At 41.2% G+C, this 22,147-nt stretch overlaps 1 protein-coding gene across 1 annotated transcript in view; it reads right to left on the bottom strand.

Moving 5' to 3' along the window:
- Window positions 1-2,382: 2,382 nt before the first annotated feature.
- Window positions 2,383-22,147, bottom strand: part of LOC311102070 (transcription elongation factor SPT6-like) — a gene marked incomplete at its 5' end in the record, with an annotated part of 29,375 nt that continues 9,610 nt past the window's right edge. Inside the window, 21 exons of the mRNA XM_084143291.1 lie at window positions 2,383-3,654; window positions 3,886-4,106; window positions 4,237-4,433; window positions 5,187-5,264; window positions 5,385-5,497; window positions 6,006-6,130; window positions 6,332-6,445; window positions 6,617-6,855; window positions 7,165-7,360; window positions 7,452-7,592; window positions 7,765-7,907; window positions 8,107-8,254; window positions 8,427-8,634; window positions 8,830-8,957; window positions 9,675-9,842; window positions 18,754-18,891; window positions 19,119-19,254; window positions 19,447-19,523; window positions 19,808-19,925; window positions 21,375-21,517; window positions 21,774-21,969. Coding sequence (XP_083999417.1) covers window positions 3,468-3,654; window positions 3,886-4,106; window positions 4,237-4,433; window positions 5,187-5,264; window positions 5,385-5,497; window positions 6,006-6,130; window positions 6,332-6,445; window positions 6,617-6,855; window positions 7,165-7,360; window positions 7,452-7,592; window positions 7,765-7,907; window positions 8,107-8,254; window positions 8,427-8,634; window positions 8,830-8,957; window positions 9,675-9,842; window positions 18,754-18,891; window positions 19,119-19,254; window positions 19,447-19,523; window positions 19,808-19,925; window positions 21,375-21,517; window positions 21,774-21,969 — 3,214 coding nt within the window. The 3' untranslated portion in view covers window positions 2,383-3,467. The remainder of the gene's footprint in view (window positions 3,655-3,885; window positions 4,107-4,236; window positions 4,434-5,186; window positions 5,265-5,384; window positions 5,498-6,005; window positions 6,131-6,331; window positions 6,446-6,616; window positions 6,856-7,164; window positions 7,361-7,451; window positions 7,593-7,764; window positions 7,908-8,106; window positions 8,255-8,426; window positions 8,635-8,829; window positions 8,958-9,674; window positions 9,843-18,753; window positions 18,892-19,118; window positions 19,255-19,446; window positions 19,524-19,807; window positions 19,926-21,374; window positions 21,518-21,773; window positions 21,970-22,147) is intronic.

The raw sequence follows: 22,147 nt of genomic DNA, 5'->3' as shown, positions 1-22,147 counted from the left end.
CTTGAAGTGATCACTACTGAGAGCACAAGTGCTCCAGCCGTCACCACCATCACTACTGTTAGCATTGCAGGGCAGCCAGTGTCACACAGACCAGAAGGTCACAATGAGAAGGGGTCCAATACCACTACGACTGTAACCTCGACTTTGAGTGAGACCAAAAGGCACAGGCCGAAAGAGAGAGAGGGAAGAAAGCGAAAGAGAAAAATAATTCCAACTCTTTTGGCTGAGGGCACATCTCTTCAGAATACCACTGAAGATGCCCTTCATACAGTCACTACTGACAGCACTGGTGTACTGAACATCCCCACAACCACCACTGTAGTCACTGCAGAGCAGGCTGAGACGCTAGCACCACAGAGCATAGAGAATCACAGTGAAAAGGGACATCTCACCACAACAGCCAGTGACCTCGTTGTGACTGGGAGAAGACAAGGATCAAAAGAGAGGGAGGGTAGAAAGAAAAGTAAAAAAGTGACCATACCCACTGTTGTCAAGGATGAGGTTCCTATCCATGATGACAATGAAACCAAACTTGAAGAAATAATGACGAGTACATGTCTGACACCCTCAGCGTCAGCAATCTCATCCAAAGTTGACGAAGTAGGAGAATTCAATCTACAGGAATCTGAGAACGTCAGAGAACAGGCCCTCTTCCCTGTGCAGACCAGCACACCCACTATAAGTCTGAAAAAATCCACTGTCCAGAAAACGGAAGAGAGAGTAGGTAGAAAAAAAAGGAGAAAACCACCACAATGAGACTCATACTAACAATGTTGCTAGTATAGAATGAAAGAGTGCAATGATGTCCTAGATGACTAGCCTAGCTCTTGACTATCAGAAAAACTTGCTATGCAGACTCAAACATATGTGTATTATGTGTTAGTCATCATTTTGTGTATGTTTTGTAAAATCAACATTTGTGCCACTATTCAACAGGAATTGAAACAAGTGAATGAAGGATCAGGATAATGTTTTGTAATATTGTATGTGAATTTAAACACCAATGATTAATAAAATATTGGAAAGAAGCATATATTGAGTGCAATGAATTCTAAAAGTGATGATTTCATTAATAACACATTCATTTTTGTGCATGTAGGCATATACTGTCCTGTACTCCCAAGACACAGCAGGGAATATTTAATACGGAAGAAATTAATTAATTCCAAGTTCAGGGAGTTGTCCATTTCATCTGCTTAGCCGTAAACGGATTACTTTTACTTTTCTGCAAACAATGCTTGCAATATTGTATACACAGACAGACTCCAAGCCAAGAAAGCTGAGCCTTCTTCCAGGTTTAAATACTATTTCCTTTGTTCTGTGGGGGACTTTGGACCTCTAGTCCCTTCCAATGCGATATAAGGCATTGTGATGAAAGGGGTCACATTCTTAAAAAAGGATTAGGTGCTCACTATGAACTCTATTCTCCCCACCTAAATGAGGGTTGTAAGACCCTGTAACACTGAGGCTCAAATCCCTCAGCTGATTCTCACATGCTACTCTGAGGAGTTTCACAGAATGAGATGTACATACTATACTGTCACTTACTGTACAGACACAGATGTATAGAATAAGTTATGTAATTACGTCCAGCAGTTAATGGAAGGTGCACATTCTTTTTTTGTATTTCCCACTTATAGACTGAAAACACCAGCTAGGATAATAGTAAAACAGTTGGACACTTCAGTAAGCAGTGACTGGAATTCAAAGCTTAATAACAAAGAGGACTTTCATGCTACTGACCGTGTTCCAGACTGGGACAGAGTGGGGGGTGCTGCTGGGGGACAGAGTGGGGGGTGCTGCTGGGGGACAGAGTGGGGGGTGCTGCTGGGGGACAGAGTGGGGGGGTGCTGCTGGGGGACAGAGTGGGGGGTGCTGCTGGGGGACAGAGTGGGGGGTGCTGCTGGGGGACAGAGTGGGGGGGTGCTGCTGGGGGACAGAGTGGGGGGTGCTGCTGGGGGACAGAGTGGGGGGTGCTGCTGGGGGACAGAGTGGGGGGTGCTGCTGGGGGACAGAGTGGGGGGTGCTGCTGGGGGACAGAGTGGGGGGTGCTGCTGGGGGACAGAGTGGGGGGGTGCTGCTGGGGGACAGAGTGGGGGGGTGCTGCTGGGGGACAGAGTGGGGGGTGCTGCTGGGGGACAGAGTGGGGGGTGCTGCTGGGGGACAGAGTGTTTAAGCAGTACTGGCAACGTAGTAGGCTAGTTGGATCTGAGACAAAGTAGAATCATTTCTCACCTCATACCACATAATATTAAATAATCTGCTTTGTCAGTGTTTTTCAATGGTCTTTTGAATGGAATCATACTGTATTGTGTATGGTCTGAGTACTTGAGAGGAACAATTGTTCTCAGTTGGCAAAGAAACAAGAGAGTTCTGTATTTTACATTTTTATGAAGGAAAGGCATTCAACAATGCTAACATACCACTTTAATTAGTACTGCAGGCTGGCACTGATAGATCTCTTTTCTTTGTTATGGACTCATTTTGTTTGTGGAACATGATGAATACTGAAAATAACTGACACTGTTCTTACATGAGTTGAATTCAACTACAGGAAGTGAATTTGATAGATTTAAAATACATTAATATGGGTTAAATACATTGATAAAGGATAACATTTAAGTGTACTGTATATTACGGGACAGTAGCTGTAATGTGAATATGCTGATGTAGCACAGTAAGCACAGACCACATGTTTCAGTTGGCAATGCATTTAAAAATACAAAAAACATTCAAAATAATACAATTAGTAAAAGTGCTTGAGGTCCTATACCTATTTTGTTCAACACTTCCAAGTAATACTGTCAATGTTCTTCATTGTGTTACACACAGAGTAGACATAAAGCCTGTATAGCTACTGTAGGCTAAAGCCTATACCCAGTCAGCTCTCAGGCAATACACTAAGCAGCAACTGGATATCAAACCAGAAACTTACAAGATAGTCATTAAAATGGCCTAAGACCCATGTGACAAAGATAAAATGGTATAGATATAATATACATGGTACTACAAATAGCCTTTTCAAACCCCTACTGAGAGATGGTTAATATTCATATAGCATATGTTACAATAACCTCAGGTGTGATTCAGAAAGAAATAGTTTTCATTGGTTTTTGTTGCATCACATGCATTTTAAGTTAATACGGTTAAAACCTGGTTTAAACAAGGCATGCAGTTTTCATTGTTTCTAGTACATTCCACTAAAATTGCAATTGAGGAACAGTGCTACCAAAGAAGTGATAATCAACCAACCATTTTCTTTAGGTGAATTTGAAACAAACCACTGTTATCAAATACATTTTTCACGTGCAATTCAGTCATCAATGTTGGTCACCATCATCTTATCCTTCAATGTGACCAACTGAAGCGGTGAAGTGTATGCAGTATTATATAATGAGTCCAGTTCATATACAGTACAGTAGGGGTGAGTAACAGTGGGCTCGGGAGAAAGAAAGTCTCCTCTGGACCTAGCGATCCATCTCATCCAGCAGCGGTGTGGCGTCTCCAGCGAGGGACATGGGCGTGCTCTCAATCATGGGGCTGGGAGAAGGTCGTGGGGTCAATCTGGGCCTCGTCTTCTTGCGCTCTGCCTCTTTCTCCTGGAGCCACTGCTCGGCCATCTTTCCCCAGTCCACCGCTGTGTGGGAAGTTGCCCTGATGGTTGGGAGCAGGGAGAGAAGATAACTCACTATTTACTTACTCACACACAATCTAGCAGTTGTATGCTTCCTGAACAATTAGAGGCAAGTTATCTGCTGTTGGAAACTTCCGTAAGTACCCAGCTACATACATGGACCATAGTCTCGCCATTTGAATTACCCAAATTGAAATAGTTTCTCTATTTGGATAATTCTGTCTAAGAGCTAGTTTTGAGAGGTGACTTACTTTGGTGTTGGTGTCCTGTGGTGGCGGGAGGAGGATGTTGATGATGGTGTGGAGGAAGGGCGGTGTCCATGTCCGTGTGATCCGTGTGAGGACTGGGGAGTGCTGCTGGGGTACTGGGGCGTGGTGATAGTCTGCTGCTGGCTGGGGGTGGGTGTGGTGTACGAATAGCTGGGCGTCAGAAGGGGAGTAGCAATGGGCTGCTGAGCTGGTGTGGCAAACACCTGGGACAGAAAAAATAAAGTTGAAGGGCTCATGTTGAACAGAAATATGAAAAACGGATAGAGATGAAACTCAAATGTTTTTGTGATGACATTCAGATATACAGTAAGCGACTGTGTATTCCAAACCTACGTGATAGGCGCTACTGCTGCCCCCTCCGCCGCTGCTGCCCCCTCCACCGCTGCTGCCACCAGTGTAGCCATACTGGCTGGATGCCCACCCGGCAGGTGTGGTGTTGGGGTTCTGGCCCTGGCCCGTTACCGCGGCAATGGCACTGAACATCTGAGAGGTCATGTTCTGAGGGAGGGCGTTCACTGCACGAGTCAGATCTGAGTGACAGACACACAGGGTATACACAACACATACAACTTTATACATTAGGAGAAGATTAAACAGAGAAACTGTTACTTAAAAGTCCTTCAAATGTTGATGATTCCAACCTTAGGATGCATGAAATGTTAAAAACCAATTAAGGTAACATACAGTATATTATAGCCATAGAAATCCTTGGGAGTGAGTATACACAGTAACTGACCTAGGGCCTGACAATACCAGTATCGCGATACTCGTTAGTATCGTGGCAAGGAAACAAAACATGAAGCAGATTTAACTTCTTTAGGAAAACAGCCCTGATGTTGGAAACAAACATCATTATGTTGTCATTCAGAGTCACATTTATTTATTTACCAAGCTATAGCACACAATATTTTACATACAGCAGGTTTTTAAAGGACCAAAGTGTCACGACTTCGGCCGTGGGTGATTGTTTATTTGTGAAGGTTAGTGAAGCTTGGTGGAGCTCGTGTATTTTGTTCGACGGGAGTATTTTCCTGTGTGCCTTGTATTTTCCAGTGCACCTTGTATTTTCCAGTGCACCTGTTTTGTGCCCTGGAGTGTGTTTGATGCAGTTCTGCATAAACCTGTATTTTGCGGATTAAAGCCTGTTATTCTGTGATTTACCCTCCTGCGCCTGACTCCTTCAACACCACCTCATCAAACAAAGAGTTTTGTCTGCTTCGTGTTTTCATTTTTGCCATGGAAAAAATATGGCGATACTGGTATCGTCCTGGCCTTAAACTGACCTGCAATGTTAATATTGGCTGGCGTGGCATTGATAGAGGCTGGGGTTCGTGTTCTACTGCTGCTGCTGGGAGTAATCCCTGTAGGAGAAATACCAAATATCAGATAACAGAAGTGATCCACCATTAGAACATGATTACCCTGGACTGTAGGTTTCATTGTGAGGCATTTCTAAGGCAGCATTCTGTGTAGGCTCTGACCTGCCACTGGCTCCTGGAAATGGTCTTTGAACCAGCGGAAGAGTCCATTGACTGTGGGAAAAATGTGGCCTCTGTATCTGAACCCCTCAGGCGTGACAGTCACAAACTCAACCCTGCATGCCAGAGAAAAGTAATGACATTCTGATTATGACATTATAACAATGACATTACATTACATTATGTGACATTACATTACAACATCACAGTACAGTACTTTATGAAGGTTCACTTAACAGTGATGATTACTGTGGATACATGTGACAAACCCTCCTGAGCGAGAGGTAAGTAAGGGTTAATGTTTATGTTCATGTCCTTTCATGTCTCTAAACAAGCACCAATAATCACTCTTGCTCTTGACAGGCAACAGCGGCTGAGACAAACAGGCGCTTCATGCTTCCCCTACTGTCCTGACACACATTCTGGGTTTGGGTTTGGGGGTGAGGCAATTCCATTTCCAACACAAGAGCATTTTTCTTTAGGGTGTCAATTGCACATGGAAATAAATGAAGCCAAGCGCATCTCCAGCATTTCTATATCTATGCAAATTCATGCATCGTATGAATGGGTGTTGATTTGAATGACAAAGGCAGCGGCTAGTGTGGTTGGCAGTCCTGAGGTAACCTTGGTTTTCCGCGGGGCTGGTAACCGAGCAGAAACTTCCCTGGCAGCTCTCTACAGGCAGACACATAGTAGGGGATGAATGTAGGCTTCTCCTTCTTGCTTTTCACCAAGACCTCCTCCATTTTCTGCAATTCAAAAACAGGGACGGCAGCTGATGATCAATCGAAGAGAATTGAAAAGGTTTCTATCCCACCTGTCTCTTTGAAACTATTATTCTCTCTCTCTCCCAAACACACACACACTGGCAGATAGATGGATACACACATAAATACACATTCATACACAATGATACTGTGAATTGAAAGAAAGTATATCCTTGTTCCTACCTTTCGGTCTCCACCATTGCATTCTTGAAAATACTTGTGACCAAGCAGATCACGAGCAAACGCAGCCATTGGTTGAATGTATCTGGCTGTGATTTCATCCAGATCTTCAAATTCCTGAGAAAAAGGTGAAACACATTGGTTTCGTGCCAAATGGCACCTTATTCCCTACATAGGGCACTACTTTTGTGGATTATATAGGGAAAGGGTGCCATTTTGGACACACCTATTTATATTCATACAGGCATATACTGCTTCATAATGAAGAAGCCTGTGAATGGAGCTGACCTCAGTGTTGATCCACAGGGTATGTCCCAGGCTGAAGGCGTTCTCCTTGCCCTCCTCTCGTACGTCAATGTGCTGGTAGATACCATCAGCAACCTTCCAAGTAACAGTCAGGTGGTTCTCTCCCTTACTGCTGGGCCTGATGATCACATCTCCCTGGTCCATGGACTCCATCATCTTCTCTGCCTGCTTGAAGTTGATGTTATGGAACGATGGGTGGGCTATCACCCTCTTGATGTAGGCTATAGGGAGTGGAAAGCTGTATTTTAGCGTTTGGTATTATATTGTTAGGGCTGGTTTCCCAGACACAGATGTAGCCTAGACCTGGACTAAAAACCTTTTTAAATTGAAAGTTTCCAATGACCATGCTTCTGATTCCAGGACTAGGCTTAATCTGTGTCCCGGAAACCAGCCCAAAATCTACTCTTACTACCATTACCAAAATCAACCAATAATAAAAGATGAATCCAAAATGTAATTTTATCCATTTATCAATTCCAGCTATGTTCTCCATCTAGAGTTGTACAGTAAGCTCTCAGACAGGTACACACTTGTTCTCTGCTGTTTCTTCTTGGCCTCCTCCTCCTGCTTCACATCCTCTGTCTCAGTGTCAAAGTCGTAGTAGGTGTCCTTGGGAAGCTTCCACTCGTTGTTCTTATCCGACAGGTCTGACGTCCGACAGGTCAGATCCACACTGAGCTTCTCAATGTCAATCTTCATGATCCTGCAGTGCACTGTCATGCCCACCTACAGCAAGTTAAAGTGTTATATGACTTTGGTAATTCACTGTTCGTTATACTGAAATCGAGATATATTTTTTGGGAAACTACAGTGATACCTTAACCCTTTCTTCAGGGTGCTTGACCACTTTGTCACTGAGGAACTTGGTGGGGATAAAGCCGGTGACTCCGTTGTCCATGCGACAGCGGACCCCAATAGCTTGGCCAGGGCAGGAGCCACTGTCAAAATGATTCCACACCTGCCAGAGAAAACAGAGGCTATGTCAGACTTTGTTGATCAAAAAGACAGCTGTGGCCAATATAACTATAGCAACAAATAATAATCTAGGAACTTAAAACCCATAACCCACCACTCTTCAGATGGGCTGTCACTCACAGAGCAGCAGAATATGGAGCATATCAGATTCTCACCTCGCTGAGCTCAGGGAAGTTATCCTGCTGACAGAAAGGACACTGCCACAGACCTGTCTCATCATTCCTTATGGCCTGGTCATAACTCTCCCCCTGGGGGCGCCGGTGAGCAATGCCTGTCACCACACTGGTGATCAGTTTACCTAGAGAACCACGAAGACAGACAGACCGAGACCATGAAAACAGTGTTGAGATACCAATAAGGGAGTTATACATGTTTTCTACTATGTCCACATTGGGGCTGTGACTCCCTGCACCAAAAAAGCATGGTAGTGTGTGTGTTAACCCATCACTTTGAAAGAGATATCAATGAGGCCCTGGTTGAGAAGGAACGGTACGTACCAATGTAGAAGGTCTCTGGTGTCTCCTTGGTGAGCAGGTTGAAGATCTCCTCTGTGTTAGGTCCTCTGTAGGTGGACCTCAGGTCTTTGTACCTGCAGCTCAGCTCAGCACGGATGTCATACAGGGTGATGCCCTTGTTACCATAGCCCTGTGGACACAGAGAGTCTCAAACAGTGAGCACTAGAATGTCCTCAGATCAGGAGGAGTATGCAAGCTCTTTATACCCACCCAGAGAAGGACAACGGATGTGTTCCAAATGGCACCCTATTCCCTATATAGTGCACTACTTCTGGGACGCAACCTACATCTCCCACACTGACCTGTCTTTCCAGCTCCTCAGCAAAGGCGTCCAAGTCCAGGTCTTTGAGCCGCTCCGGGTTTTCCAGGATCTCCTCCAGTGCTCCGGCCGGGTTGGCGTCCTCCGCTGACTCGTCATACTCCAGAGCATCCACGGCCATCTTCCTGGCCCACTCGTAGGTCTCTGGGTGCACCCGCGACCCGTCCAGAACCTCAATATAGGAGTCAGTACTGCAGGTAGGGAGAGACACTTGATGTCAATGATTCAGTTATTTAGTGAATTGGCTGTGTGATGATGTCAATAAAAGTAGTTTTGTCAAGTTATTCAATGTTATGAGTTAAATTTCAAATAAAAATATGGTTTTTAGTCTCAGAAATGTTCTGCAGTATTGCATGAATGACCATGCCCAATGTTCTGAGACCGACCTATCTCCAAGAGAAGCTGTGTCAATCTTGATGAAACCAGCGCAGTTGATGAAGACCTTTGGGCCCATGTGACACATGGTGACCAGCTGAGTGCGGTTTTCCAGACGAGTGTTATTTTGCTTCAGGATCTGGAAACAGAGATGGATAAATGTACATGTAAAAGTATCTGTTCAGAGGTCAGTACAGTAGAGCAGTGGTTCCCAAACTGTGGGGCGCGCAGGGTCCGGCTTTAAACTTACTCTTGAAAGTTGTAATAGTAGAATGCCCAAGGTGCAATTTTGAGTAGTGCATCATCAGTTTTTCTCTTGTCATGTCAGTCATTGCATACCTTAGAGAGCTATATATAACTTGTCAGAAAAGTCCAGATCAACTAGCCCATGTCAGATAAAGTTTTTTTAGCCCATAGATTTTGTTGTAATGTTTGAGTCACTCAAATATCACATGAATACACATTAGACATGGCAAAATGTATAGAATTGCAAGAAAATTAGCTTTAAACCTGCAAAATGTTCTCTCTGCCAGCAAGAGGGGTGTGAACAGTTCGTGTCATGAACAGTGCTTGTGCCCATAGAAATAGACATGACGTGCGCGCGTGCTAGAGGGGGAGTGGGATGTTCCACAATGCTGGAAGGGGGGCCTGAGTGAAAAAGTTGAGGAACCCCTGCAGTAGAGTACTGAGATACTATAATAATAAAAACATAATGGTACATATTGCTACTGTATATTGATCAATTCTATCTGGTAACACTTGGTATATTGTTGCTTTTATATCTGTTTAGTAACACTGTAATTACATTGTATTAACATGTTGGCAATCTAGATGCCTTATGTGATCTATGTCTTACCCTGAGCAGGTGGGATCCCTTCCTGGGCCCCAGGCCACAGACGTACTGCACCAGGCTCTGGGTGTAGGGGTGGGCCATGGCCCGGTTCACATCCACACCCACTTCATTCACCCGGTTGATGAACTCACAGTACAGAGCATTCAGCAGGTCCTCCTTCACTACATGCTCCTGTGTGGGAAGCAGACAGAATAGTCAGACTCACTTTTTACAGACACATTGATTCACAGACTTTGATTCAAACCAGACTATGATTACCATGTACAGTCAACTAGACTTGCTACTGCATTTGGGTGATTCCACGCCAGCATGGCCCGAAAATATTTATGTTATCACAGATGGTTCTGGGAATTCTCACAAAAACTTCATTTAGAGGAAGGATGTTTAACATGCTTTTTACATTTGTATCACAAACAATTTTTTATAACCTTTTTAGGCCCTTTTAAGACCTATACCTGCCTCCTGTAAGACCCTATGATCCGTGAACTGTACATGTTACAGACAACATCTTGGTGTTTGGAACAATATACTCTTCAAACACATCAAATTTCAAGAGTGGGCTCTGATAATTTTGAAGAAATTATTCATTTTATACATTGACATTATAGGTCAGTAACCAATCACAGCTAGGGCTGTTACGGTGACCATTTTACCGCCACACCGGCTGTCACGAGTCATGACCGTAGTCAAATTCCACGTGACCGTTTAGTCACAGTAACTAGGCTTCTCCAAGCTCTGATGCTGCTGATGGTCATTAGTAGCCTACCAAACTTGCTAACTGCCTGGTACGCAGCACTCTATTGTCCCTCTAACCACTCTGAGATCAATGCAAATGTTATCGAAAATCTAATCAAACACTTCATGAGTGCCCATGAGCTCATGTTGCGCAACATTTCTATAGGCTATGCAATTGCGTGAGAAAACAGAGTTTTGATGGCCTCTATTAAAAAGAGGAGGTTCCCATCAGCTTTCTATAGGCTAGGCCTACTATATTTATTTCTCAACATTCCTAATATTAAGCACATTGCTTTGCTTTACAACAGGAGTATAGCCTACCTAGCTGGCATGAAAATAAACCATGGGAAAAGCGTCCTCCATTCGTTATTTAAGTGCATAGATTACATGTATTTTTTACCCCCTGCCCCTGTTCCAAAACAGGTGCATGACAATGGTCCATTCTAAATCAAAACTAATTTCACACATACAGTATATTATTTTGTATATGTAAAGACAAGATAAAATTATGAATAGTCTGAAGGGTGACAATATTAGCCTATCACTTGTGAATTTTGTATTATCACTTTTGAATGATGCCCAGCTTGTGCAGTAAGGCAGGAAACAGCACATGCCTTTTTTTGTGTGACTTTTTCAAATCATAGTCACACACCTCATGTAGCCTAGTCCATAGGCCTGTATGTTCTGATAAGGTTTGTATCACAACTTAAGTGACCAAATTTCTTCTTAAAATTAAGCATATTAATACGCTTTACAACTGGTGTAGTCTAACTGGCATACATAGGCGGCGTGTGAGTTTCAAGTTTGGAGAAGATAATTTTCACCATAGAAATGCACCTTTATAATAAAGCATTACATGCATAATCTCATTTGCGGTCACTTTTGAGAACAGTGTTTTCCGGCTAATTGATTGCATTTTGGAACATTTGCGCTTATAGCCTACTGCGCTTATAATGTGAAGAATAGCCTAATAGTTTATAAACATTTTAAGATAAACACTGATCTGTTGCATTGCTTTTAAAAGTTATTTTGATGCGAGTGGTTGTATTATACTGAACAAAAATATAAATGCAAGATGCAACAATTTCAATGATTTTACTGAGTTAAAGTTCATTTGAGGAAATCAATCAATTGAAATGAATTCATTAGGCCCTAATCTATGGATTTCACATGACTGGGAATACAGATATGCATATGTTGGTTACAGATACCTTTAAAGAAAATGGGCCTCAAAATGTACCTCAGGATCTTGTCGCAGTATTTTTGTGCATTCAAATTGCCAATCGATAAAATGGAATTGTGTTCATTGTCTGTAGCTTATGCCTGCCCATACCATAACCCCACCGCCACCATGGGACACTGTTCACAATGTTGACATCAGCAAACCGCTCACCCACATGACGGCGTACACATGGTCTGCGGCTGTGAGGCTGGTTGGATGTACTGCCACATTCTCTAAAACAACGTTGGAGGCGGCTTATGGTAGCGATATTAACATTCAATTCTCTGCCAACAGCTCTGTTGGACATTCCTGCAGTCAGCAGGCCAATTGCACGCTCCCTCAAAACTGAAAACATCTCTGGCATTGTGTTGTATGACAAAACTTTCCATTTTAGAGTGGCCTTTTATTTTTATATTTTTTTGGGGGTAGATCAGCTTAATATTGCAGATAGATTGTAACTTCTATCAATGTAATTGTCTGCATCACTTCCAATCCCCTGTGTTTTTTTTATATATATACTCCCCTTTATTACTTTTCAACCCAGCCATCCTTTCTCTACTTGGGGTAAATTAGTGAACAACAATGCCCAGGCCTCTACTTCCAGCCTATGCTTACTATCTACACCTTATGGACACAGTCAATTTTACAATAATTCTATTTTATTTGTGTTTTTTGTTTTTGCTCCTGAACTTCTTCTACTCTCAACCTCTCCGATCATTTTCATGATGTCCATCCGGTTTGCTTCTATATGCCATATCTTTCTAACTGTGCTCTTTCCCAAAAGCTCCCAACATACAACCTATATACTTATTATGGACACAGTATGCTTACATTATTAGTTATCTTGTTATTATTTGTTGTTATTTGTTATTAGTCCCATCCTTCAACTCCATTCAACACCTCCCATCTATCTCTTAACACCATCCATATATGATTTATATTTGCCATATACATTTCAACCGTACTGTGATGTTTTACAAAAGTTCTGAACCTTTCAATTCTCATTGCTTCTACAGATTGTGAATTAAAAATAAACATTTTTGCTAAAAGTATTATTATATTATTGATCGATTGACTATGACTTTTCAGATCTCCCAGTAATGCTATCTGCAAGGTTAGCTCCAGGTAAATATTGCAATCCTTTAGCCATTCCTGGACCTGTGTCCAAAAACAAGCTACAAATGGACAGAACCAAAACATGATTCTGTCTCTTCACAGCAAAATCTGCAGAGCTGGGAAGATTGTATTCCCCATATAAATAACATTCTATTGGTAGCAAGAATTTTATATAATAATTTAAATTGAAAGATTCTAATTTTTGATTCCGGTGTCGTTTTGCGTGTCAGTTCATAAACACTATGCCATGGGATCGGTACGTCAAAAATCTCTTCCCAACTATTTTGCAATCTATATGGGACGGCTGTCAATCCTTTGGTCCTTAAGTGAAACTGATATACTTTTGTATTTATCACAGTTTTCCTTAACCAATTATGTTATTTTATGCAAGGCCGACAGACAAGTTCCTTACTTTCTGCCCCTTCCACTTTCCTCTTCCACTTTTGCGGTAAGGCTGCAATTATTTGGTTGTAATTTTGTGTAGAGCAGACATTTCCATATGTTTTTGTTAGCTGCATGTGCGACATAACTCCACCAGTACTACCGATGATATCATTTATGAAGATTATACCTTTTTTAAACATTCTGTAAAAAAATAAAGGTTTTTTGTCAATTAGTATATTTGAATTTAACCACAATATTTGTTGCATTATTTGTTCTGTCGTTTCTGGAGGATTAAATTGAAATTGCAACCAACTTTCTATGGCTTGTTTTAGAAATAGTGATATTTGGGAGATGATTTCCTTTTCAAATAACTGAAAATGAGTTGTTGTAATCTGAATAAAGGGAAAAAGGCCATTCTTGAACATTGGGTGAGACAATCTTACTAATTTGCTTGAGAACCAGTTCGGATTTAAGTATAACTTTTGTATGACTGAAGCTTTTAGTGATAGGTCTAATGCTTAAATATTTAAAAAAAATTCTGTCCTCCGAATTCATATTAATTATATAAATAGGCCCTTTTAATTTTGTCTGGCTTGCCGTTCCAAATAAAATTGAATATTTTTTTCTCATATAATTTAAAAAACTGTTCGCTAGGCGTAGGCAAGACCATAAGTAAATAGGTAAACTGGGATAATACTAAAGAGTTAATCAGGGTGATTTTTCCACAAATTGACAGGTATTTACCTTTCCATGGTAGTAAGATCTTATCTATTTTTGCTAACTTTCTATTAAAATGTATTGAAGTGAGATCATTTATTTCCTTTGGGATATGTATTCTGAGTATATCCACATCACCATCAGACCATTTTATTGGTAAACTACATGGTAATGTAAAAATTGTACTTTTTAGTGATCCAATACGTAATTGTCATAATTTGGTTGTAATCCAGAGAGGTTAGAAAATGTATCTAGATCCTCTATGAGGCTGTGGAGGGATTCTAGTTGTGGATTTAAAAGAAAACATGAATCATCAGCGTACAATGACACCTTTGTTTTTAAGCCCTGGATTTCTAATCCTCTGATATTATTATTGGATCTGATTTTAATAGCTAACATCTCGATGGCCACAATAAATAGATATGCCGATAGTGGACAACCTTGTTTCACTCCTCTTGACAGTTTAAAACTTTCTGAGAAATAGCCATTATTTACTATTTTACACCTAGGGTTACTATACATGATTTTGACCAGTTTTATAAGAGATTCTCCAAAATTGAAATGCTCCAGGCATTTATATACAGTGGGGGGAAAAAGTATTTAGTCAGCCACCAATTGCGCAAGTTCTCCCACTTAAAAAGTTGAGAGAGGCCTGTAATTTTCATCATAGGTACACGTCAACTATGACAGACAAATTGAGAAGAAAAAAATCCAGAAAATCACATTGTAGGATTTTTAATGAATTTATTTGCAAATTATGGTGGAAAATAAGTATTTGGTCACCTACAAACAAGCAAGATTTCTGGCTCTCACAGACCTGTAACTTCTTCTTTAAGAGGCTCCTCTGTCCTCCACTCGTTACCTGTATTAATGGCACCTGTTTGAACTTGTTATCAGTATAAAAGACACCTGTCCACAACCTCAAACAGTCACACTCCAAACTCCACTATGGACAAGACCAAAGAGATGTCAAAGGACACCAGAAACAAAATTGTAGACCTGCACCAGGCTGGGAAGACTGAATCTGCAATAGGTAAGCAGCTTGGTTTGAAGAAATCAACTGTGGGAGCAATTATTAGGAAATGGAAGACATACAAGACCACTGATAATCTCCCTCGATCTGGGGCTCCACGCAAGATCTCACCCCGTGGGGTCAAAATGATCACAAGAACGGTGAGCAAAAATCCCAGAACCACACGGGTGGACCTAGTGAATGACCTGCAGAGAGATGGGACCAAAGTAACAAAGGCTACCATCAGTACCACACTACGCCGCCAGGGACTCAAATCCTGCAGTGCCAGATGTGTCCCCCTGCTTAAGCCAGTACATGTCCAGGCCCGTCTGAAGTTTGCTAGAGTGCATTTGGATGATCCAGAAGAGGATTGGGAGAATGTCATATGGTCAGATGAAACCAAAATATAATTTTTTGGTAAAAACTCAACTCGTCGTGTTTGGAGGACAAAGAATGCTGAGTTGCATCCAAAGAACACCATACCTACTGTGAAGCATGGGTGTGGAAACATCATGCTTTGGGGCTGTTTTTCTGCAAAGGGACCAGGACGACTGATCCGTGTAAAGGAAATAATGAATGGGGCCATGTATCGTGAGATTTTGAGTGAAAACCTCCTTCCATCAGCAAGGGCATTGAAGATGAAACGTGGCTGGGTCTTTCAGCATGACAATGATCCCAAACACACCGCCCGGGCAACGAAGGAGTGGCTTCGTAAGAAGCATTTCAAGGTCCTGGAGTGGCCTAGCCAGTCTCCAGATCTCAACCCCATTAGAAAATCTTTGGAGGGAGTTGAAAGTCCGTGTTGCCCAGCGACAGCCCCAAAACATCACTGCTCTAGAGGAGATCTGCATGGAGGAATGGGCCAAAATACCAGCAACAGTGTGTGAAAACCTTGTGAAGACTTACAGAAAACGTTTGACCTGTGTCAATTGAGAAACTTTTGTTATTGACCAAATACTTATTTTCCACCATAATTTGCAAATAAATTCATTAAAAATCCTTCAATGTGATTTTCAGGAAAAAATGTTCTCATTTTGTCTGTCATTGTTGACGTGTACCTATGATGAAAATTACAGGCCTCTCTCATCTTTTTAAGTGGGAGAACTTGCACAATTGGTGGCTGACTAAATACTTTTTTCCCCCACTGTATAAACCCCAGTCGTACTTTATCAAATGCCTTTTCGAAGTCTGCTATGAATAGCAGGCCTGGTTTCCCATATTTTCCATAGTGTTCTATTGTTTCCAATACTTGCCTTATATTATCTCCAATGTATCTTCCATGTAAAAAACCTGTCTGATTAGAATGAATAATATCCGACAATACCTTTTTAATTCTATGCGCTATACATTTTGCTCGACTTTTTGCATCACAACACTGAAGTGTAAGGGGCCTCCAATTTTTTAAATGGACTGGATCTTTATATTTTCCACTTGTATCCTGTTTCAGTAATAATGAGATCAGACCTTCTTGAGTGTCAGATAATCTACCATTTACATAGTAGTGGTTAAAACAGGCTAATAACGGTCCTCTTAGTATATCAAAAAAGGTTTGGTATACCTCGACTGGTATGCCATCCAACCCTGGAGTTTTCCCGGACTTAAAGTATTTAATTGCATCCAGAAGTTCCTCCTTTGTAATTTCACCTTCACATGAGTCTTTCTGTATGGCTGTTAATTTGACATTATCAATAGAAAAAAAATCTCTACAATTAGCTTCAGTTAGAGGAGATGGAGGCGACTGAAAAGAAAACATATGCTTAAAGTACTTTGTTTCCTCCTTCAAAATATCATTTGGTGAATCATGGGTGACTCCATCAATTGTAACCCGTTTCATGAAGTTATTTTTGGTAGCATTCCTATGTTGAAGATTAAAAAAGAATTTTGTGCATTTTTCCCCATATTCCATCCAGTTTGCTTTATTTTTATAATATATTACACTTGATCTTTCTTGAATAAGTTTCTCCATTTCTATTAGTTTTTCCTCTAATTTATTCTGAGCCTCTATGTTACAATTTTTATTGCCATCTATCTGTTCTGTTAGACTTTCTATTTCCTTTGTTAGTATAAACTCTTTTGACCTAAATTCGAGATGAGTACTGAATTGCATGGCCTCTAAAGGCACATTTAAAGGTGTCGCATACAATAAGGGGATTTGCTGTACCTATGTTATGTTGGAAAAAGTCAGTTATAAATTCCTTTGGTCTAATTATAAATAAACTATCATCCAATAGGCTTTGATTAAATTTCCAATATCCTCGCCCACGTGGAAATTCAGTAAGAGTAATGTATATGCCAATTATATGATGGTCCGACCGCATTCTGTACCCTATCAACACTTTTTAAACTTTTGGTGCCAACGAGAATGAGATAAGAAAGAAGTCAAGACGACTAGCTTGATTGAGTCTCCGCCATGTATATCTCACTAGATCAGTATATTTAAGCCTCCATATATCTACTAGTTCTAATGTATCCATGACATTCACAATTTCCTTAAGAGCATGTGGGTGATTGTTTGTGGTGTGATTTCCTTTACGGTCCATTGAGCTATTTAAAACAGTATTATAATCCCCCACCATAATAATATTGTCTTGAATTGCTTGCAGGGTTGATAATTTATTATATATATTGTCAAAGAATTGTGGATCATCATTATTTGGTCCGTAAAGGTTAATGAGCCATATCTGTTTATGGTCCAATAACATATTTAAAATAATCCATCTACCTTGCGTATCTATTTGGACAATTTGCACATTCGGATCGAAATTACCATTAATTAATATCATCACCCCTTTTGAATTTCTTTGCCCATGGGAGAAGTATATTCCCCCCCCCCATTCCTTTTTCCACGCAACTTCATCTCGAATTGTTGAATGAGTTTCCTGTATACAATAGATATTATATTCCTTCTCTTTGAGCCATGTAAATATTGTTATTCTTTTGTTATTATCAGCTAAGCCATTACAATTATAACTGGCTATACTTATTTCACCATACACCATAATGAGATACAAGTTTCAAGTCTATTTATCATTATATATGTTTGTAAATTTACCAATAAAAAATACCGTAATGATTGAGTGTCCATATAGCTGTACCGTGATATTTGCATTGCTACTGAGTAACCCTTCAATTGTTCTCCACTAATTCCCCCGCTAAAGCCCCTCCCCATCCCAAGTTGAGCCGTCATCCCAGTGATCGGCATCCCACCCATGTCCCTCCGGATCCCTAAGGCCCCGAGAGGCCAGGACCCATCCATCGAAAACAGCACACAGTGCCACCCACAAAACAGAAGCAGATTAACCGCCAAAAGCATTTCCAATGCTGTCACCTCTATATAACTATTAAAAACAAATTATGCATATCCTATTTTCCATCATTATCAATTAATATGCGTAATAATGTCGGCAGTTCATGCGTAGGATTTTAACATATAACCCGGATTGCCATTGTATTACATTTAATTTATTGACAAGCAATTATTATCCTAGCAAATAATTCCAGTGGTCCATCCCTAAAATGGCCACTTTCATCATGATTTTATCAAAAATGGTTTGTGTTACAAATGTAAAAAGCACATCAAACATTCTTCCTCCCAATGAAGTTTCTATGTCGGAATTTTGTGAACAATCTAAGATACCCCCTCAAAATTGGGCCATGCTGGCATGGAATCGTCCATTTAGTTTGGGTCTCTAAAGGATCTCTGTAAACCCCCAGTGTGTTTTCATCAAAGCCGCCACTAGGTGATAATGATCTCTCAAGCATGCCTGGCCTAATGGATACAGGGGTTACGTCCTGAATGGCACCCTGCGTCCTGAATGGCACCCTATTCACTATATAGTGCACTACTTTTGATGAGAGCCCTATTTGGAACTCAGTCTGGATGATGTCATTAGTACCTGCAAAGGGTGCAACTTGAGGCAGAGGATATCCTCGTCACTGCTGCACACCTGAGCGTACTCCACCAGGGGGTCCTGGATCTTCCTGGCCACAGACACAGCCTGTCTCAGGAGAGGGGGGTAGTCCCGGAAATCTGCCTGTGGATTGGAGAAATAGAAAAATATGTAGAGTTAAGAGAAAAATCTATTTAAGTGTCACTCACTCCACAATATTACAGTCATTGGCAATACATATTACAGATTTTAAAAAACACATTGTGGACCACTCAGAGAGTTTCTGGAGGTACAGTATGTAGAATACCTCCAATGTAGACAAATTTGTCTTGTGAGAAAACATGCTTAGGGAAATGAGGGCAGGACTTGACCTCTGATTTCTTGCTGTTCATGTAGAGCATGGCCAGTTCATTGTCAACCAGCTCCACCCCGATGGTGGGGAAGGAGGACTCCTGCTCCAGCTCACTGGCTGTGCGTTTAATGTCTTCAATCACCATCTGGGCGTCCCTGCACAGGAAGTGGAGTGGGGAATATTACAAACATTCAGGATGCGTCCCAAATGGCAAATGGCACCCAAGTAGTGCACTATATAGGGAATAGGGTGCCATTTGGGATGTACCCTCAGTCATGTTTGTAAGCTTCTTTAAACAGGAGTCTAAGAAGGCCACAGGTGAAAGAAAGCAGTAGAGGGTTGCACACCTGTTCTCCCCAGCTATAGCGATGATGTGAGGCTTCTTACTGTTCAGAAACTTCTTCAGGGTTTCAATATCGTGGATCTAAAGGTATGATAGGACAAATATTAGAACATGGTCAACATTGGATGGTATGGTTATCTGAGCTTCTTCAAAACTCTTGCACTATGTCCTAAATGGACCCTATTCCATACATAGTGCACTACTTCTTACCAGAGCCCTATGGTACGAAACAAAAATATGAAAATGTATGCACTCACTACACTAACTGTAAGTCGCTCTGGATAAGAGCGTCTGCTAAATGACTAACATGTAAATGTAAATAGGGTGCCATTTAGGACCCACCCTTGGTTTGGTTTCATAAATACCTTTTTCTCCCTTTCATCCTCCCTCCATGCGTTCCTCCTCTTCAGGAAGTAAGGAAGCCTGAGGAAATCCCCCACCTCTCCGTCACCATTCACCAGGGCACAGAACACTGGGGTGTCTCTGCGAACAGACATTGGTTTGCAGTGAATAATAACTCAATCATAAACATAGAGATCCTATTAAATTACTAGAGGGGCTATGTCATAAACCCTAGAAATTCCAGAATGGGGTGAAAATGGCAGCTATATTGGCCAGGGAGAAATCCAAACCAGTCTAATTGGAATGAATGGCAGTAGAGGCATAATCCTGATTATACTTTGCAGGAAAATTAAAGTAAGGCATGTGATATATAAAAAATTGTGTGATATAATTATTGTCAACCTAAAATATTGTCATATAATTATAAATACAGTTTTATACAAATTATCAGGATAAATAGCCTCTAACATATTTACAAACAGACCATAAATGTCAAACATTTTGATTTCTTGGAAAGATTTGAGCGCTATTATATTGTATGATACAATATCAGTACTTATTGCATTTACAACTTGTCTAAATCCTATCATCAACTGATTCAGCCAGTGTATGGCTGTGGATTGACTGCATAGAGGTCAATGGAACTCAACCAAAATAATGGAAATACAATGGAAACACGTGGGGTGAACGATGCCGTGGGGGAAAGACTGAATCTCCTCATTGGCCTCCAGCAAAATTAGCCTACATTTAGGCTACTGTTTATTTGTGTCATGGTCACCAATCAACTCCATTCCAGTTAAAAAGACTGACTACCCCCAACGATTTCTCTGTGCTAGCTATGCTACCAGCTTATACAAACGGGAGTTAGCATAGCAGTCACTCAATACTTCTACACCTGAGAAGGAACTACTTCTAAATGTTATGCAGTGAAAACAACCAAATATATCAAAATTGGACTTTAGTAACCACATTATGGGCCGGATTTGACAAATAACCACTTTGTTTGATCAGATTTGTTGAAAGTGCGCCAATCCGGTGTCCTTCTATCCCCCACAGTCTGCATTCCATTGACCTCTTTACCACATCTATTGATTGAATGGAATGTTGGCATATTGGCAGTTCATTTGAAAAATGTATGGAATTATTACTCTAAAACTTGCTAGCTAGCTTGCTAATAAACATACAGTGCAGATAAATTCTTCAAATTCATTATTTTACACAATATTTTATCACAGCACTGGCAAACCATGGTTGACCAACTTCCTGACCAAAATGGCTGACCTTTATCCCATCATAAGAAGGTTAATGTCCATTCTAGTATTCTAATTCCTAATTCTATGGTCACAAACACATTCAATAAATAAGTCATTCAATTTAGCTCACTGTAAAAGTGGTAAAGACAATGAAGTGAAGTTAAACTGAAGTTAGAGACAGTGTCAGTGTCCCAAATGACACCCTATTCCCTATATGGTGCACTACTTTTGCCCAGAGCCACAAAGGGTCTAGTCAAAAGTAGTGCACTACATAGGGAATAGGATGCCATTTGGGACACCACCAAAGTGAAGTCAGAGACAGTGTGCAGTACTCTACCTGCTGGATGAGAAGGCCACTCCCAGCACGCGGATCCCTTTGCCCTGGGCCTCAGACATGAGCTCCTCGTCCTCCTCCTCCACTTGTTGGTCGGGCCGATAGGGCGCCACCTTCAGCCAGTTATACAGCTTCCTGCTGCAGGCCTGAGGGGCGGGCAACCACTATCACAACACTGTAGCAGGCTCAACATACATCAATGCTCTGAGCCGCCTGCTTTGGAAAGTCAATACCAGAATAAGAAAATAAGTCATCAATACCACAGTAGCAACGACATCACATCAAAGTAAAGAAAATAAGAAGAAAAATCAAATTAAATGTTGAGGTAATGACTTCACAATATATCATAATAGATGCAGAAGATGTATCCTCCTCCTTGGGTGTGTGTGTGGGGGGGAGTACCTTGATGATGTTCTCCTTTGCTTCTGCAATAAGTTTGTTCTTCAGCTCTTTAGCCATCTGCGGGTAAAGGAACTGTTTGAGGGATCGTTCGATGGCCAGAGTGCGCTGTCTGTTCCACTCCTGAACCTGGTGGCTGAACTCGTCTCTGTAGTAAAACTGCTTTATCTCTTCATAGTACGCATGGTCACCTCCGTACCTGCTCAACACACATAGTGATATAATGGATACTTGACTGACTCAGGACAGTATACATGTAAACAGAGCACATTTTGGAATATGTTATAAGATGTTATTAATATGTTATTACACAAGCTCAGAGGCTGCGTCGCAAACGGCACCCTGTTCCCTACATAATGCACTACATTTCACCAGAG

Source organism: Coregonus lavaretus, assembly GCF_964263955.1.
Source record: "Coregonus lavaretus genome assembly, chromosome: 26".
Lineage (NCBI taxonomy): Eukaryota > Metazoa > Chordata > Actinopteri > Salmoniformes > Salmonidae > Coregonus > Coregonus lavaretus.
The sequence above is the reverse complement of the archived record's forward strand: the minus strand, read 5'-3'. Positions and strand labels throughout refer to the sequence as shown.